At 70.8% G+C, this 18,219-nt stretch overlaps 2 protein-coding genes across 2 annotated transcripts; both read right to left on the reverse strand.

The window, feature by feature from the left end:
• Positions 1 to 2,081: 2,081 nt before the first annotated feature.
• PDLIM2 (PDZ and LIM domain 2) lies at positions 2,082 to 8,159 on the reverse strand. The gene is made up of 10 exons (XM_074807880.1): positions 8,107 to 8,159; positions 6,388 to 6,484; positions 5,765 to 5,916; positions 5,355 to 5,424; positions 5,179 to 5,270; positions 5,039 to 5,084; positions 3,188 to 3,336; positions 2,737 to 2,882; positions 2,547 to 2,652; positions 2,082 to 2,417 (listed from the first exon to the last, which is right to left on the reverse strand). The coding sequence occupies exons 2-10, from the start codon at positions 6,478 to 6,480 to the stop codon at positions 2,222 to 2,224; spliced, it is 1,050 nt and encodes a 349-aa protein (XP_074663981.1). The 5' UTR covers positions 6,481 to 6,484; positions 8,107 to 8,159; the 3' UTR covers positions 2,082 to 2,221.
• An 800-nt stretch (positions 8,160 to 8,959) lies between these two features.
• SORBS3 (sorbin and SH3 domain containing 3) lies at positions 8,960 to 17,486 on the reverse strand. Its single transcript, XM_074808172.1, has 22 exons — positions 17,473 to 17,486; positions 17,034 to 17,341; positions 16,870 to 16,991; positions 16,171 to 16,278; positions 14,766 to 14,903; positions 14,550 to 14,655; positions 14,247 to 14,473; positions 14,095 to 14,158; positions 13,882 to 14,023; positions 13,688 to 13,781; positions 13,538 to 13,579; positions 13,334 to 13,420; positions 12,330 to 12,385; positions 11,287 to 11,411; positions 11,132 to 11,211; positions 10,988 to 11,034; positions 10,744 to 10,858; positions 10,531 to 10,656; positions 9,879 to 10,319; positions 9,706 to 9,785; positions 9,510 to 9,616; positions 8,960 to 9,417 (listed from the first exon to the last, which is right to left on the reverse strand). The coding sequence occupies exons 1-22, from the start codon at positions 17,484 to 17,486 to the stop codon at positions 9,356 to 9,358; spliced, it is 2,691 nt and encodes an 896-aa protein (XP_074664273.1). The 3' UTR covers positions 8,960 to 9,355.
• Between the last annotated feature and the right edge of the window lie 733 nt (positions 17,487 to 18,219).

Below are 18,219 nucleotides of genomic sequence, written 5' to 3' on the forward strand. Positions count from 1 at the left end.
GCCGGCCAGCGGACAATCGATTCAGTGGCCGCATGAATCCCAGCAATGCCGGGGGGGGCGGCCTCAACGCCCCGGCACAGCCGCCTGCCAGCAGCCCCGCTCCCACGCACCAAATTTCCACGGGCACCGGACAGCCCCACGTGCCGAGAGGCTGGTGGCCTCCTGGCCACTGCGCTTGCCACGCCAGCACGGGGGTTCCACCGCGGCTTGGAGCCCCGCCGGGGTGAGACGGGGGTAGGGGTGGGGTGGGGGGGTTCCCCATCACCGAGAGAGCTCAAACCTCCCCCGTGGGAGCTGCCGCTGTGCTGGGGGTCCCCCCCTGAGTGTACAGCTCCAGCTCAGACCCCCCCATACATCCCAGATTTTGCTGCTGGAGGGGGGTCCCAGCTCAAGCTGAGCTCGGGGGGGTACATAGAGATGGGGGGGTGGGTTTCTGGGACCCCCACACTGCATACGGGCTCGACCCCAGTGCAGGCACTGAAAGGCAACACCTGGTTTGAATTCCCAGCACAGGCAGCACCCTGGGCCCCTCCCTATGGGGGGGGTGGGGGGGGGAAAAGGCCACAAACAGGGGGTCCAAGGACCGGCACAGACACCCCAAACCAGGGATCCCCGAGGATCCCCTCCAGCAGAAGCTTCACAGGCTGGGGACCTCGGGGGGGGGGGGGAAATCCCCTAATGCAGACCTCGGGGACCCCCCATCTGCGCGGGGGTCCACCCCACAGCCCACCCCCTCCCCGGGACTCACCACGGCCACGGAGCGGCTCCACGCTGAAGGTTCCGCGACGGCGCAGCATCCCCGGGGAGGGGGAACCGGGGGCCGGACAGGGCGGACGGGCCCCCCCCCCCGCTGCTCCTCCGCCGCTTTATGGGGCAGGGCTGGGGGGCGGCACGGCCCCGGGGCGGGGCGGGGGGGGATGTGGCCTCACCCTACCAGGGCAGCACCTTTGCCCCCAGCCCCGGCCCGGGGGGTCACGCCCGCCGGCCCCCCCCCGAGGTAGAAGCGTTTATTCCTCTTTTTCCACGTGCGCACGCTGGCGGGGGGGGGCAGGAGGACAGGCACCCAGGACACACCCCCCCCCCCTCCGGGGATGCTGGATTTGACCCACCATGTCCTCAGAGCATGGGGATGAGCCTGCCTGCCCCCCCCCCCCGCCCCCCGCCTTCCCGGGACCTTGCGGGGACCCCAGGCAGAGGGACACCCCCCCCCGACCCCGCGTGTGTCTGGCAGGGAAGGGCTGACCCCTCCTTGCGGGGGGCTGCGGGAATTTGGTGCCTCGCTGTGGGGGGAGAGCTGGGTGGGACTCACAGGGGGGGTGCAGGGCTGCTGGGGGGGGGCACGGGAAGGGGCTCAGCGAGGAGCTGGCGCTAAGGGCAAAGCCCAGATAACAGCAAAGCTCATCTTTGTGAGATAAGAGCCCCCCTGGGCCTCCGCGGGACAAAGGCCCCCGGCCATAAAGCCCTGACACCTCCCAGGGCCACCCCGAGCAGGGAGGGGACAGTCGGGCCCCCCCGGGGAGCCCTGACCTTCCTGGGAGCAGGACAAGGCCCGTGGGCCCCGAGTCCTGGGCATCACCAGAGCCCCCAGGGCTCTTCGTGCCGTGTCACGGAGCCTGCGCCCAGCCCCGGACCCCCCCGTTAGGGTGGGGGGGGGTGGGGGGGGGTTACTTGCCAGCTCACCACCGCTGCTATGGGTGCAGGCAGGAGGGCAGCAGGGTCTGGGGTCCCTGCCTGCACCCTGGGGCTGGGGGGAAGGTCCCTTGCTGCCTGCCCCCCCCACCCCACCCCGCACAGATCAGACACAGGAGTGGAGCAAATATATATTATATTTATATAGAGCTCTGGTTTAATACCCCAGAGAAGCCCTTTGCAGTCCGTGTACAAAGCGGTGCCAGCCCCCTCTCCGGTACCTAAGTGCTCAAGCATCCCTGTGCCCCCCCGCACCCCCCCCATGTCCTCGCCGTGTCCCCAGGCCAGGCTGAGAACCAACCCAGCTCATCACACACACACCCCCCCCCACCCCGACACAGCGAAGGCAGGCAGCTGCAGCGCATCCCCCCCCACCCCCGTGCCCCTCCAGCCATCCACAAACCCCCCCCCCGCAACGCAGACCCCCACCCTACCAAAGCAGTGGGGCTGGGGGGGGTGTCCTGGGGTGGGGTGGGACATGAGGGGGATGCAGGCAGCCAGCTCCCCGTCGCACCGTGCCGGTGCCTGGAGCTCAGGACTGGGGGGACACCGAGGGGGTGGTGGGCCCCCCCGGGGGGCCCTGGTAGCGGAGGCGGGCGTGTTTCTCGCAGAAGAGCTCGTCGCCCACCCAGAAGTGGCCCCTCATCTTCAGGTTGAGGCCGCAGTCGGCGCAGGCGTAGCAGGATGGGTGCCGGTACCGGCCGTCCTGGATCCGCACCGCCTGCGTGCTGGGGGAGACGGGGAGGGCGGCATCAGCGGGGAGGAGGAAAGCGGGGTGGGGGGGGGGGTGTCCTCCCCTGCCCAGTTTCAGCCCCATTTCGGGCCAGACCCTGCCCCGAGCCCCCAGCCCCACTCACGCGATGGTGCTGCCGCATTTCTCGCAGACGTGCAGCTTCTGGACACCGGCCACGGGCTTGCGGGCGCTGGGCGAGAGGCGGCTGGGGAAGGGGGGGGCCAGGCCGGCTGCAGGGAGACGAGGCCATCAGGGTGCTGCCACCCTCCCTGGCCAGACCCCCCTATCTCCCCCTGTACCCCTCCCCACCTCACCTCCGCCCTCGTCCTCCAGAGCCTCCTGCAGCAGACGGAAGGTGCTGGACTGCCGCGGGGCCGCCCGCAGCTCCCGGTTCTCCTGCAGCATCTTGTAGACCTCAGAATCCTCCTCCAAGCGCCGCATGGCCGGCTCCGAGCCCAGGCTGTGGGGTACAGCACCCCAAAGAGGGGGGGATTTGGGGGGGGGGGGGGGAAGGGGAAGGGAGGGGGGTTCCCAGCACCCTGACGCCTGGGTCTGCCGAATTGCACCCGGCCACCTGCTCCCTCCGCCCTGGGGAGCTGCCCCGGCCTGCCCGGCCCTCCCACGTCCCTGCCTGCCTCGCAGGTGGGTTAACTCCTTCGGCAAGGCAGCACCCAGCGCTGCACCCTCAGGATGGGTGCGTAGGGCTGGGGTGGCTTCCCCTGCGTCTGTATCCCCCCCTCTCCCACCCCCGAGCTCACTCCGTACCTGTTACAGGGAGAGGGCGAAGAGCGGCGCCGCTCTCTGCACGTCTCCCAGGGGTTTGGGGGGTCCCCGAGCCCCGGGGAGGGCGGGCGGGGGGGTGGAGGCAGGATTGGACCCGGGGAGCTGTTCTGGCGGCTCAGGCTTCCTCGCTCCTGGCAGGGGGAGAAAGGTGCTGGGTGCCCTGGGGTTGAGGGGCGGGTGTGCAGGGGGCTGGGGATGGCAGTGGGGGGCTGCAGCAGCCCCCCCGTGGCATATCCCGAGCCTGGGGAGGGGGCGAGCGTGGCATCACCCTGGGACCACCCGGGCCCCAGAGGGATGGGGGCTCCGCTGCGGTCCCCAGGAGGGATGCAGGGATGCTCCAAGGGGCAGCAGCTTCTCTCCCCTCCCAGGCTGGGGGCCAGCAGGACCCCAGGGGGGGCCAGGAGCAGCACCCCCACTGCTCCCCACCCCGGTAACCCTACGCCTGCACCCGTCCCTTCCCCGGCATCTGCTCCTGCTTAGCGGCCTCCGAGGCAGGAAAGGCGAAACCCCGGCTAAGTGGAAGCTGATGTTCCCGGGAGCAGCCGCCACGCAGATGCAAACCCCGGCAAGAGCCCGGGGACGGGGACAAGGGACGAGAAGCCCCTGCCCGGACCCTGCAGAGAGGGATCGGGGCAGCTCTGCGGGGTCACGAGCGGGTGAGGGATGAGCTAAAATTAGGCACGGGTGGAGCTGGGCGCCTTGGCCTCATCCCCGCCAGCACCAACCCGCCCCGGGATGCGACGGAAAGTCCAAGGGCGGCCCTTCTCCTCGCCGCCCCTTTGGGAAGGATTTTTTTTCTGGGGTCGGCAGCCCCCCCAGCTCCAACCCCACGGCGGGGGGGCTCCGGGGCAGGGAGGGACCCTCCGGGGCCAGCACCAAAGCAAATAAAGGGCTGGGGAGGAAGGAGGGAGCGGGCGGCCGGAGCAGCCAAGGGGCGGCCGGGGCCGCGGCCAAAGGCAGCTGGGAAGGGCCGTGCTCAAGGCCACCGCGCTTCCCGATTTGGGCTTGAAAAACAAGAAAAAAGCAAGCGGGGAGGGAGGAGAGGAGGGAGACGCCAACCTTGGAGCCAGCAGCTGCCCCGTGGGGTGCAGCAGCCGCCTGAAACCGCGGTGGGGAGGGATGGGGTGGCTGCGGGCACCCCGGGACCGGTCTGGGTGGCGAGGGAGGCATCCCAGCCCCCGGGCATCCCGGGCATCTCACCGCGACAGGGGCCAGCGGGCGCTGCCGGGGGTGCGCTGGGCCATGGGTCCCTGCCCTGCCAACGCCCCAGTCCCCCCAGGCTCGTGGGAGCAGGGCTGGGCCTCCCCAAACTGGTTTGGCCTCCCCAGGCTGGCGCCGTTGCCAAGAGGCGTCGGGTAGGAGCGAGGAAAACATCCCTGGCCGGGTGTGCCGGTGCCCGTGGGGCCCGGGGTGCCTGCCAGCGCGGCGGGGGGGCGGCCAGCGGCACCCGCAGACGCGGTCCCCAGGGCAGAGCGGGGCTGGGCGATAGTGTGGCAACGGGGCTGCAACGGGGGATGCCACGGGGCCACAACGGGAGATGGGCTGGGGCTGCAAAGGGCGACAGGTTGGGGTGGCAAAGGGTAAAAGTGTGGGGCTGAAAAGGGCGATGGGTTGGGGCTCAAATGGGTGATGGTTTGGGGCTCAAAAGGGCGATGGGTTGTGGCTCAAATGGGTGATGCTTTGGGGCTCAAATGGGTGATGGGTTGGGGCTCAAATGGATGATGGTTTGGGGCTGAAAAGGGCGATGGGTTGGGGCTCAAATGGGTGACAGTGCACAGATGCCCCCCAGCATCTCTGCCTGGCCCCACGCAGCCCCCCCAGCTTCCTCCTCACCTGGCAGAGGCCGGGAAAGCTGAACTCCTCCTCCAAGGGCAGAGAGCTGGGGGGAGAGGATGGAGCCATCAGGAGAGTCCCTGGCCCTGCCAGACCCCTGCCCACCCCCCCCCGCCCCAAGCAGCCAGGTCGGGCCTTACCTGCCGCTGCCAGGCGGGGGGCTGAGGGATGCTGGGCTGGGGTAGGAGTCTCTCGGGGTGCTCTGCCTCTCCTCCTGCATCCTCAGCGTGTCCTGGGAGGGGGAATGAAGATGCCAGCAGCTGGAATCAGCCCCGGGTGGGGGGCCCAGGGTGTGCGGGGGCTGCCCAGGGCTCACCTGGAAGCGTGTGGCCAGCCTCTCCGGTGAGGTGTCCCCGTTGGCGTGGCTGGGAGGTGGCAGCGGGGACCTGGGGACCAAGGGAGAGTCAAGGGGGGGGTCCTGCATCTGCCCCCGGAACATGCAGCCCCCATGTGTGCCCATGGGGTGCCCCCCCCCCGCAGAGCTGGCGGGAGACAGCAGCCCCAGGTCCCCAACTGGGACCAGTCGGCCAGGTAACGGCTGCCAGGGCTGCCCGGCCTTGTTAAGCCTGACTTTTTAATTACAGAGCCCAGACAGGCTCCGGCGGGGATGGCGCAGCCCCAGGAGTCGCCGGAGGGGAAAAACAACCATAGTTGGGGACCCCAGCCTGCGTGAGGTCCCCTGAGGGTGGGGGCCCAGGGTGGGGTCCCTGTCACCACAGCACCCACCTCTCCACCTGCAGCCGGAGCTGCCCGGGGCTCTGCTTGATCTTATTCTGCGCCTCCACGTTGAGCATCTCGGCCGCGCTCTCCCCATTGATGGCGACGATGACGTCCCCCGGCCGCAGGTCGCCCGCGGCCGCCTTCCCGTGCTCCACCACCTCCACGGAGAAGAGGACACGGGGACAAACAACCCCGGTGTTATCACAGGCCCCCCCCCCCCCCGCCTCCTCGGCTCCGCGCACGCCGCAGGGAAGCAGCGCAGCATCCCCACGTGCAGCCCTCGCGCATCGCCGAGGTGCCGGCACACGGTTGGGTGCTGAATCCCACCCCGCCGGGGTGCTCCCACCCACCGGGGTCCTCACGGCCCTGCCAAAGCAGCGCCAGACCCTCTGCCGGGGCGCGCGGCGGGTGGGGGGGGACCAAGGGCACGGTGATAAGAGCTGGAAGCCCGGCGCAGGGGTAGCACAAGCCCCCGCGCCGCCGTCGCCCGCCGTGGGGCCGTTCCCACGGAGCAGGATCCCTCCAGGACACTGAACAGGATCCGCTCCCCGGAGCAGCTCCAGCACAGCACCCGCCCCAGCGCCCCGGCAGCCCTCCCCGGGGCCAGGGGGCACATGGGGGGCTCCTACCTTGGAGACGGTGATGGGCTTCCCAAAATCTCTTCCCCCGGTGATGCGGAAGCCCCAAGGGGCCGGGCCGGTCAAGGTCACCGTCACCGGCATGGCTCTGGGCGGGCGGGGAGCCGCGGCGTGAGGAAACGCCGGGGCACCGTGGGGACGAGGCAGAGGAGAGCTCTCCCCACGAGGCACAGTCCCCCAGACCACCCGCTGGAGGCCTCCCCCCGGCTCCACTGCACCCCACCGGCCCCCCAACCCTCCCCGAGGGTCCCCAGCGTGGGCTGATGGAGACTGTCAGCGCCTTCCTTCCGGGGAGGGGACCCACGTCCTCGCGCCGTCGCAGGGTGCCGGCAGCCACCGCCGCTTCCTCTTGCTGCCCCGGTGCCCCCCGGCCGAGGCTTCCTCCCCCGCCGAGCCCCCCAGTTTCCCGGGGACAAGGGGATCCCGGGTAGCGGCTGCGGCTGGGACGGGGGCAGGCGAGGTCACCCCGCTGCCCCTGGGGCCTTGTGCAAGGCAGGAGCTCGGGGATGCCTTGGCAGCCAGGCCGGCAGCTCGTGGCACGGCACGGCGGGGTTCGGAGGGGAGGGTGCCGGACACGCAGCGGGGTGCAAGCACCCCCCGCCCCGAATCCTTCATCCTACAGCAAAGTCGCGCCGGGAGAGGATGCTGAGGATCCCCACGGGGGTCCCCACGGGGTCCCCACGGCACCCCGGCAGCTCTCGGCTTCGATGGGCTCGGTGGGAATGGGCAGCCCCCTCCCCGAAATGGCACCGCTGTCCCCGTCCCGTCCCGCCACAGCCCAGCCGGGCCCGAGCCCACCGGCCCAGCCCCGAGGTGGCCGCGGGAGCCCGGCACCCCGGCCGCAGCCGCCGGGGAAGGCATTTTAAAAATCCCAAGCGCACAAAGAGGGGCTTGAGAGGCTGCCCGGAAGAATTTCCTGGGCTGGGCTTCGCAGCGCCGGGAGGAAACCCCAAACCCCCTCCCCATGCCCGGCCCCGCTCAGCATCCCTGGGCACTGAGGTCTGCTGCCCCCGGGACCCCGACACCGGCTGGGCAGGATCCCCGGACACCCCAACAGTCCTACACCCCCCCCGGCCCCTGCACCCCTCCTCCAGCCCCGGCACCCCCTCTCTGTCCCATGCACTCCCCTCTATCCCCTGCACACCCCCCCTCCATCCTCTGCACCCTCCTCTGTCCCCTGCACCCCCATTCCATCCCCTGCACCCCCCCCTCCGTCCCCTGCACCCCCATTCCATCCCCTGCACCCCCTCTCTGTCCTCTGCACTCCCCCTCCATCCGCTGCACCCCCTCTATACCCTGCACCCCCCCTCCGTCCCCTGCACCCCCATTCCATCCCCGCTCCCTCCAGCTCCTCTCCCCAGCACACAGCGATGCTTTTGTGGCCGCGGCGGCTGGCGGCCCCCCCCCGGCACCCCGCGAGGCGCGACGGCGGGTGCCAGGCGATGCCAGGAGGCGCAGGGGACACGGGGACACGGAGGGGGGGCACCGGCGGGACACCCTGTCTGCACCCCCACCACCCCCCCCATCCTCCTCCCCTGCCTGGAGGATCAAACACCCGGGGCACCCCCGGACACCGGGACACCCCCCCCCGCTCCCCGAGAGCTGCATCCCCGAGGGACGGGCACCCCGCCACAAGCCGACAGCACCCGGGGGGCTGCACCCCCCGCTCCATCCCACCGCCCCACCGCCCCAAACACCCCGGGCACTCACCGGCGGGCGGCCGAGCCGGGCGGCCCCGTGGGGCGGCGGAGCCCGAGCGCGGCCCCGGCGGCGGCACCTCCCCCTCGGAAGGGGCCGGCGGAGCCCGACGGGGCCGGGCCGGGCCGGGCGGTGGCTCGGCAGCGCCGTCTGCGGGCACAGCCGCCCCGACGGGGCGTACGGGGCCCGGCCCGGGGCCTCGGGAGGTGCCCTGGGAGGCTGGGAGGGGTGTGGGGGGGTAGGAGGGTGCCCCACGACCCCACGCAGCATCGCTGCCCCTCGGGGCGTCACTGCCCCGTGCGCCGTCGCAGCCACACGCAGCCCCGCATGCAGCACTGCAACCCCCCCACGGGCACCGTTGCAGCCCCCCATGTCCCCTTGCTGCCCGCCGTGACCCCCAGCAGCCCCTCACGGGCGCCGTTGCAGCCCCATAAGCACCGATACGGCCCCACGTGCTCCCCCGCAGCCCCCACATGCGCCACTGCAACCCCAGCGGGCACCGCTGCAGCCCCACGTGTCCCATTGCAACCTCACATGCCCCACTGCACCCCCACAAGCCCTGCTGCAGCCCCCCCATGCTCCCCTGCAGCCCCACACGTGCCTTTACAACTCCCCACGGGCACCGTTGCTGCCCCACGTGTCCTCTTACTGCCCCACATGCCCCCTTGCTGCCCCGCGGGCACCATTGCTGCCCCCCTGCAGCCCCCGCCCCCTGCAGCCCCACGCAGCACCGTAACCCCGCACCATGGCCCCACAGCATCCCTCACCCCATGGGGACCACGTGCCACCCCACGCAGCCCCCCCAAGGCTCCCCATGGGCACCTCCCGCTGGCTCCCTCCCATCCCGGCACCACTAGACTGGGCCTTGGGCTGAGCTGAGCTTTAATGATGGATGGACACGAAGCAAACACGAGTCCCCGGAGTGTGGCACGGCCCCGGCCCGGCATCTCGGGTCACAGCCGTCATGGTCAGGCCCGGCACTAGCCAGGCTGCCCCGGCACTGGCCAGAGAGGTGCGGCCACCAAGGTGGGCAGTAAGGCATTGGGCAGCGGCGAGCAGGGCTCGGGTTAAGGCACTGGGGTGGGGGAGACCCCCCCCATGCAGGGGGGGATTGGTCCCTGTTAGAGGCAGCCCCATAGGGGCGGGAGGGAGCTGGAGGCACTTCGTCCCCAAGGGGGGGACACAGAGGGGACGTGGCAGGGTGGCCGAGGCGGGATAGTGGGGACCCCCCGGCCCCACACCCCTCGCCGGGCTCCTCTTCTCACACCGGCGCCACGTAATTGCCGGGGAAAGTGCCGAATTTCTGCGTCCTCCTGGACACGCCTGGCAGGGAGGGGGGAAAGGCAAGGAGAGGTGATGAGGGGCCGTGGTGGCAACGTGTCCCCATCCCTGTGGCCATCCCGGTGGCCACGCACCCACAAACCAGCCGTCGTCGCACTGCTGCATGACGTCCACCCGGTCCCCCTCCAGCAGCTCCAGCTCGTCGGCGTTTTGGGGCCGGTACTGGTACAACGCCTGGTACCTGCGAGACACAGCGTGGCCGGAGCCCGGGCCACCACGGGTCCCCAGGTGGGGACACCCAGCCACGGTGCCACTCCTGGCCCTACTTACGGGGTCCACTGGATTTCGGAGCCGTTGTAGGACGGGGCGGACTCGGGCTGGGTGCTGGTGGGTGCCCCTGGGGCCGCGCACTGCAGTGGGGAGGAGATGGGTGCAGCGTTATGGAGCAGCACCCCCAGCCCCAGTGGTGCCGGGGCACGACGGCGGGGCTGGGGGTCACTCACCGGCTCGGGGGGCCAGGCTGGGCGCCACGGCTCCGGGGGTTGGGTGGCCGCAGGGTGCGGGGGGCCGGCAGGGGTCGGTGAGGGGCTCGGGGCGCTGGCGCGGGGCAGATTTGGGGAAGGGGGGAAGGCGAAGCCGAGGTGGCGGGGTGAAGCCGGGCGCCCACCGGCCTCACTGGGCCCCCGCTCCGCCGCCCGGGGGGAGCCGGTGGAAAGCGGGGGGCCCCGAGGACCGGGTGAGCGCTGCAGGGACGGGGAGCCAGCCGGGTGCCGGGGGCTGGCGGAGGCGGGCGAGGGTGGGAAGTCCTCGGCCGTGGCTTTGACCCGCGGCTCCTTCAGCACCTGCACGTAGGTGGTGGGGAAGATGCCCTGACGGCTGGTGCCGGAGATGCGCCCCTCGTACCAGTTCTCGTCCACCCGCCGCACCAGGCAGACCCGCTCGCCCTGCCGAGGGGACGAGAGGATGGGTTAGCGTGGCACGGCGTGGCACGGCACAACATGGCATGGCACAGCATGGCACGATACGGCACGGCACGGCACGGCACGGCATGACACCATGTGGCATGGCACGACACGACACGGCATGACACGACACGGCATGGCACGGCACAACATGGCATGGCACGACATGGCACGACATGGCACGACATGGCACCTTGCGGAAGGAGAGCTCGACCGGCAGCTCCCCGCGGAAGTTGTAGAGCGCCAGGGCCTCGCCGTACTCCAGCACCTGGATGGTGGGTGCCTTGATGGGCTTGGGCACCTCCGTGGGGGGCAGGATCTGGGGTGGGGGGCGACACAGACATGGGTGAGGGTCAGCACCCGCTGCCCCCACCCCGCTGCCCCCCTGCGGCCCCCCCGCGCTCACCTCCACGTAGTTGGAGGGGAAGATGCCGACGCGGCCGTGGTGTTCCCCCTCCAGCCAGTTCCTGTCCACTTCCTTGTGGATGTAGACGATGTCCCCTTTCTGCAGCGTCAGCTCCCTGCAAACCCCCGCACTCAGGGACACCGCTTAGGGCGGGGGGGAGGACACCGACACACCCCCACCCCCGCTGCTCCGGTCCCCATCGCCCCCCCACGCAGCGGGGACCCCCAGCAGTGCCATCGCTTACTTGGGCGACTCGGCTTGGAAGTTGAACTTGAGGCGAGCGGCTTTCATCTGGGAGGGAGAGGAGATGTTGAGGGGGGACTCCCCCCCCCATCCCAGTGCCCCCCCCGCCCTGATCCTGGATGGGATGGGACCATCCCAGCCTCACCTTCTTCTCCTCCCTCCTGACGGCCTCCACAGGGTCCCCCAAGTCGGAGAGGCTGGGGAGGGTCCCCGGTCTGAGGGTGTCTGCGAGAAGCGGGGTGTCACCAGCTGGTGGGGCCGGGGTGCCCCGTGGCACGACTCGGGTTGGGGGGGGCTCACCTCTGCCGGGGGCCGCACGGCTCCGATCACTAGCCAGCCCCAGGCCACCCCGCTCCATGCCGGGGCTGGCGGGTGGGCGGTGGGTGCCGGGGGGGCTCTGCAGCCGGCGGGGTGACAGGGGACTCCTGCGGGGTGACAGCGGCTCAGGGCAGGGCTGAGTCCCACATCCAGCCACCGCTGCCACGCGCCCTCCCTGCTCTGAACCCCGCTGCCCTCTCGGGGCAGCACCCCTGAATCTCCTGCGACCAGGATTTTGGGGTCCCCCAGCTGCGCCCCTCCAGGGTCTCGTCCCGGCAGCGGCCAAGCGGGACGGGTCCAAAGTTTGCCAACGTCCCCGCTGCCACCGAGCAGGAAGCAAGCGAGCGCCGGGGAGGGCCGCCTGGCTAATGGATAACCCCGCTCCTGGGGGCACTTAAAGAGCCCCAATTCCCCCCCAACCCAGAGCAGGGGGTCGGGCGGGGGGGGGCAGCCAACCCTCCAGCCCCCCCACGGGCACCCCTGGGGGGTTACGGTAGGTCCTACAAGAAGCAGAGCGCTTGGTTTGTTTGTTTTCCTCCCGCTGTTGGGGGGCTGTGGGGATATTCTGGGGTGCCCACCCCATCCTGGGGTGCTCCGGCAGCCTCCGGCGCAGTTGTCCCCTCCCTGTGGCGGTGGGGACATGGGCCAGGGGGGGACATGGCGGTGAGAATCCAACCGCCGTCACCTCCCCTGGGCCTGAGCCAAGTCCCGGGACACGGCGTCCCCGCACGGGCCGGACAGGGAAAGGGTCACCCTGTTCCCGCCCCGTCCCACCCACCGGGGTCCCCCACCCGTGATGGGGCGTGGTGGGGGTGACACAGCCAGCAGCACCGTGGGGGACGCGTGGGGACCCCCACCCCGCCGCGGGAGCTGGGAGGCTGCTCCTGCCTGTCCCCCCCCTCCCCACGCCAGCACAGGGCCCTGTCCCGCCGCTGCCCCCCACCGCTGCCCCCTCGCCTCGAGTGGGGCCCCGGGACAGCGAAATTTGGGGGTTTGGGGTGGGGGGAGCAGCCAGCTCTACTCACCGAGGCGCCGGGGAGGCCGGAGCAGGGGAGCGAGCGGTGGGAGCAGCCGCCGAGCTCTGCCGGAGAGGAGCGGGAGGGGGTGGGAGAGAAAAATTAATCATCCAAGAGGCAGAGTCTCCGCGGGAAGCGAAGGAGTCCAGCTCCCGCTGCGCTGCGCCAATAACCGCCAGACCGGGTCCTAGCGTCCTGCGGCCACGGCCACGGCCACGTTTGAGCGGCCAGATGTGCAGGCAGCCAGATGTGCAGGCAGCCAGCCCTGCCTGCGCCCCCAGGTAGGCACACGGCCAGGCGTGCGTGAGCCCGGGTGTTGATGCAGCCCGCTGTGCCCGCAGCCAGATGTGCACACAGCCAGATGTGCACACAGCCACCCGCATGTGCACCCAGATGTGCCCATGTCCAGCTGTGCATGCACCCAGCTGTGCATGCATGCAGATGTGCACACACCCAGCCGCATGTGTGCCCACCCGTGCGTGCATCCAGATGCGCAGTCATCTCCGTGTGCATCCAGATGTGCCCGCATCCAGCTGTGCGTCCACACAGATGTGCATACAGCCACCCGCATGTGCATCCAGATGTGCGCATGCCCAGCTGTGCATGCACCCAGCCGTGCATGCATGCAGATGCGCGCACACCCAGCTGCATGTTCACCCAGCTGTGCATGTATCCAGATGTGCACACAGCCAGCCCTGCCCGCATCCAGCTGTGCATGCCTCCAGGTGTGCACACGTCCAGCTGTGCGCGCCCCCAGCCGTGCATGCGCGCAGATGTGCGCACACCCAGCCACGTGTGCAGCCACCCATGCATGTATCCAGATGTGCACACACCCAGCCGTGCACACATCCTGCCACCCGCACGCTCAAGCCTTGCCCGGGGGCTGTGCGCACAGCTGGATGCCCACACAGCTGGATGCCCACACAGCTGGATGTCCGCACCCCCAGTCCCACGTGTCCCTTTGGGGCCACCCAGCCCAAGGGTGCCGCGGGGGGGGGGATGCTGGGGGGTACCTGGCCGGGCCTCCGCCGCGTCTCCATGGCCCTCATGTCCTCGTCCAGCTCCTGGCTGAGCTGCTCCAGCTCCTGCTCCAGCAGCACCTGCGCGGGTGGCGGGGGGGGCTGCGGGGGGCGAGCCTGGCACTGCCCGCACCCCACGAGCACCCAGACCCCCCCCAGAGCCACCCCCTGGACCCCCCCCTACCATCAACAGCTTACCTCGATGGGCTGAGCCCGCGCCGGCGGCACCGCTGCCGGGGGCTGGAAAGGACAAGGGGCTGGTTAGGGGTGCACCCACCGCAGCACCCACTGCCCCCCCCCCCATAACACCCACTGCCCCCCCCCCGTGCCGGGGGTGCCAGAACCTACCTGCCACGGCTGCTCCAGCACCGAGAATTTCCCTGGTTCGTAGTCAAAAATGCTGCCGGGCTCGGCGGTGGCACCGGTGACACCCCAGCTGGGCCTGTGGAAACGTGGGGGGAATCCCGGAGGAGCTGAGCCCCCCACCCCGTGGGCACCCACTGGGGACAGGTCCCTGGGGACCATCCGGGTGCCGCACTCACCAGTCCAGCCCGTTGGCGACGCCGGGGGGCTCAGCCGGGGGCGGCCCTTTCCTCCGCGGGTTTTGGGGGGGGGTCAGAGGTGTTGTGGTGGGTGAGGGGCCGAGTTTACCCGTGGGGCAGCGGTGGGTGTCCCAGTCCGGCTCTGCGGGGACAGAGGAGGGGGGTGAGGGGGTGTCGTGCCACGTCGTGCCGTGCCGTGGCACCGCGACTCACCCGGCAGCTTGCGGTGGATCTGCCGGAACATGCTGCGGTACCAGTCGCGGGGCTGGTCGACGCTCTGCGGGGACACGGCGAGGAGGGGGCGGTGAGGGGGTGTTTGGTTAAGTTTAGGGGGGGGAACCCCCAGCCCTGTGCCCCCGACTCACCGAGCGCGAGGCGATGGGCATCCCCGTCTCATCCACCGGCCCGATGCCGTCGTACTTCACCCAGCGCCTCTCCCGCCGCTTGCTGTCCTTGGTCCATGTGGCCGACCAGCCCGGTGGCCGCGGGCAAGCGGGGGTGGTAGCCCCAGGGCCAGGCATGGGGCTGGGGGGTGCTGGGGTGCTGGGTGTTTTCACCTCCTTGGCCGGCCAGGTCTGGTACCAGTCGCTCACTGAGGACGAGGCGGGTGAGGGGGAGCCCTGGGGGAGCCCGCGGGGGTGTCCCCAGGGGTGCTGGGGGGCAGGTACCTGAGCTCCCGGGGGTCACCTGGCCGCGTTCGGCCATGCCACAGGTCTGCGGGGGGTGGAAGTCGAAATTCAGCGTGTTGGAGCCGCGGTGGCGGACGACGGGCACCTGCGGCACAAGGAGGGGGCTGGCGCGGGGGGCACCGCGGTGGTGGCAGAGGGATGGAGGCGGCTCCCCAAATCCCCCCGAGGAACGCAACAGCCCCCCGCCCCACTCACCCGCGTCGCCGGGGGCGGCGGGGGCACCCACAGTGGGGGGTGGAAGGGGGGGACGTCCTCTACGCCGGTGTAGGGGGGCAGGAGCCGGCCTGCCATGGCCGTGGGGTGCAGGGACGGTGCCCCGGGGGTGCCCGTGCCCTGCGGGGGAAAGCGGCCGCGCTCACGACACATCCCGGCCCCCGTCTGCCGGATCCTCCCCGCCGGCGGCTTCGTCTCACCGGGTTTTGCTGGAGAGTTGGGGGTCTGGGGAGCCCCAGCCCAGCCCCACCGCTGGCGACTGTCCCCCGTTCTCTTTAGAGGCGCAGGGGACACCGCAGTGGGGTGACAACCACGGTGGCAACTCGGGGAGCCTCACGGTGCCGGAGGGAAGCGGCTGCTCCCGGGCACAACCAGCCCTGGCACCGCTCCCCGTGTGCTCTCCACGCGGGCTCAGCCCCGCCGCTGCCAAATCCGCATCACCCGGCCCCTCTGCCCACCCCGCCTGGATCCCCACCCCGGGTTCTTTGGGGACAAAACACCCCGGGGTGGGACGGGGCGATGACTGAGCCGCCCCTCGCCCATCGTCCCGCTGCCCTCCCGCCCAGGCACGTGGCGGCAGCGGCGTCGGGCAGCGCCAGGCTGGGAGAGCTGCCAGGGCCGAGCCTCCCCGGGGCTGAGAAACACGAAAAGGCAGAAATATTTCCCCACCCTGCAGCGCAAACAGGGAAGGGAGAAGGGAAGGAGGGAAGAGGCGGCGGGAATGCGCGGCCGAGCCTGGCACCACCCCGCCGGGAGGGCGACGCCGTGACTCACCGCGGTGCCAGGGCCGCAGCACGGGGTGGGGGGCAACTGGGGGAACGGGGATGGGACCCCCTGTAACCGCTCCCGACACCGTTGCGGGGAGACGGGGGGCCGCGTCGGCGTGGGGTGAGCATCCCCGGGAACCTTTCAGGGGACACCCGTGTCCTTGCTTGTCCCCCAACGTCCCCACTGGCCGTGGGACTCGCAGGTGCCACGGGGGGGCTGTGCTGAGCCCAGCTGGGGGGCTGCTAGCCCGGCACGGTGCCCTGTGTGCCACCGTTGTGGGGCAAATCGGGGTGGGGACCCCCCGGCTCCCAACGGTGCCAGAGGCTCCGCAGCCCCCAAGGCTGCGATTAACGATTATCCCCCCTCCCCATGGGGAAACTGAGGCCCTGGGAACGACTTGCCCCAAGGCACAGAAAGTGGGGTGCAGACTCATCCCCCCCCTCCCAGGGCACCCCAACCACTTGCCACCCCATTCCCAGCACAGTGCCCTCCCGCAGCCCCGGGGGGCTCAGCCCCATCCTGCTCCCACAGACCGGCCCCCAAAATCTGACCCCTGGGGTCCCCATCGGTCACACCCCCCCCCCTGCCATTCCTCACCGGCCCCCCAGCCAGCTCTTACCTCCTGGGTGGTGCCGGCCTCGGGGGGGCCCGGGGGCTCGGGGAGCCCCGCAGCGAGCGGGACGGAGCTGCGAGCGGCGGGGAGGAAAAACGCACGGCGCAAACTTTGCTGGGGGAAGGAGAAGGGGGGGACCTCAGCGCATCGCGGGCAGCCGGCAGCAAGAACCCCCCCGGCAGCATCCCCCGGCCGGGTCAGCAGCCGCCGTCATCCTCCCCTGGTGCCCCGGCCCCCCTGGGGTGCTCTCACCCCCCCTCTTTGCCCCCCCCCCCCAGTGCTCCCCGCTCTGGAGCGGGGCCGGCCCATTCAGAGTTTCCAGTGACATTTCCAGGGATGGGATCCAGGGATCGGAGCCAAGAGGCTGAACTCATCCCACGCCCCGCGCACGCGTTCCCGCGCGCTCGGCCCCCGCTTACGAAACGGGGCGAGCCCGGCGTCGCCAGCCCCCCGCCGGGATGGAGCCGGGGGCTTGGAGGGGGTTTTTGGGGGGGAGGATGAGGAGGGAAGTGCCTGGTGGAGGTGGAGAGCGGGGCTCTGTGCTGTCACAGCCCCCCACACCCCAGCACGGGGGGTCACGCTGGATGCAGCGTCCCCATTCCCGTGTTCCCAGGGGTGACCCTCCATCCCCTCCATCCCGTGGTGGTCTGGGCGTTGGGGACCCCCATGTACCACCCCCAGCTCTGTGGGTGCCCCGTCGCCCACCTCATCCCCCCCGGCAGCGCCCCGTGTCCCAGCCTCCACCGCCGGCCCCGCTTCCTGCTCCCGCTTTCGCTGCTCCCCGAAACTGCTGACAGCCCCAAAACGGGGCAGCCCTGGCCCTTCCTCTATCCCACGCGCTCCCACGTGAGCTCAGGCCTCTGCCCCACGGGACCTGACGCGGGGGGGGGGGGGGGGCAGGATGGTGGCTTTGTCACCAACCGCCGGCCACCCCTCGGTCCCCACCGAGCCCGAAAGCCGCTGCTGGGGACGAAGGGGACGATGGCACAAGCTCTGCTTGGCCGCAGCGCTGCGCCCGGGGGACAGGAGCGGGTGGGGGACAAAGGGGGACAGGAGTGGCAGTGCTCCCCGCTGCCACGGCCCAGGAGGACGCAGCCCCCATCCAACAGCCGTGGGGACGGGGCTGCTCCCCCCGCGCACCGCAGGGACGAAGCAGGTTGGGGACAGGAGCCGGTTCCTGCCACCGCCAAGACAAGGGCAGAGGGGACAAAACCCCGGGTACAGGGTTAAACCCCGCTGCGGGGGTCTAGACCCCATCCCTGCCCACCCTCTCGTGGGCCCCCCACCCTGGGCAGGGACCGGACTCACCCCCACGGCCCCATCCACCGTCCCCCAGCCGGGCGTTCAGCCTCCAGCGCCGGCTCTGCCTCCTCCCAGCACCAGCCTCCGCTCGCAGATAAATATTTAACGCGCGGCCTGGGCCGGGATTAACAAAGGGTGAGTGTTTCCTGTTTGCTCAGCGCGGCGATGCCAGGCCCGAGCGCGCGGCCAGGCCCAGGGATGCTCCCTGGGTCCGTGGGACCACGCCAAGGGTCGGGGAGCCAGTTGGTTGCTGGTGGTTTCCCAGTTTGGTGGCAAGATCCAGGAAATGGGTGGGAAAACCGGAGCATCCCTTCGCCGGGCGCTGGGGATGGGGGATGCCCGTCCCGCTGGGAGGTGGCAAGCGGTTGGCACGTGGCGAGCTGAACTCGAGGGCGAGGTGCTGAGCCAAGCAGCGGGCGAGGGGGAAGGCGGATGGGGTAGCCACAGCTGGGAGCCAGGTTGCCCCCAGCTCGGGAGGTGATGCTGGAGCCAGGAGGGGGTCCCTGCCCCCCTGCTTGGCCCAGGCTGGGGGGCCCCGGGCAGGAACTGGTGTCGGAGCTGAAATCTGGCGGGACGGAGCCCGGCCAGCACCAACACCAGGGCTGCTCGCCCAAGCCCGTGGTGGGGAAGGGCGAGGAAGGAGCCAGGTGGGGTGAAACAAGAGCTGGCAACTACCCTCCTCTTCCTCCTGGCACCCAGGAAGGCAGCAGGAGGAGGGTTATTTACTCAGCCAGCGGCTGGGAGGATGGAGGA

The sequence above is a fragment of the Strix aluco genome, chromosome 28 (assembly GCF_031877795.1).
Source record: "Strix aluco isolate bStrAlu1 chromosome 28, bStrAlu1.hap1, whole genome shotgun sequence".
Taxonomy (NCBI): domain Eukaryota; kingdom Metazoa; phylum Chordata; class Aves; order Strigiformes; family Strigidae; genus Strix; species Strix aluco.

Excerpts from the sequence above, each read along its gene's own strand:
- PDLIM2 (XM_074807880.1), bottom strand. The coding sequence starts at position 6,480 with ATGCCGGTGACGGTGACCTTGACCGGCCCGGCCCCTTGGGGCTTCCGC. Across the intron at positions 5,917-6,387 it reads AGCCCATCACCGTCTCCAAG|GTGGTGGAGCACGGGAAGGC; the intron begins GTAGGAGCCCCC and ends TTCTCCGTGGAG. Across the intron at positions 5,271-5,354 it reads GGCTGGCCACACGCTTCCAG|GACACGCTGAGGATGCAGGA; the intron begins GTGAGCCCTGGG and ends TCCCCCTCCCAG.
- SORBS3 (XM_074808172.1), bottom strand. Across the intron at positions 16,279-16,869 it reads GCGCTGCCGGGGGGGATGAG|CAAAGTTTGCGCCGTGCGTT; the intron begins GTGGGCGACGGG and ends TCCTTCCCCCAG. Across the intron at positions 10,320-10,530 it reads TCGAGCTCTCCTTCCGCAAG|GGCGAGCGGGTCTGCCTGGT; the intron begins GTGCCATGTCGT and ends TCCCCTCGGCAG.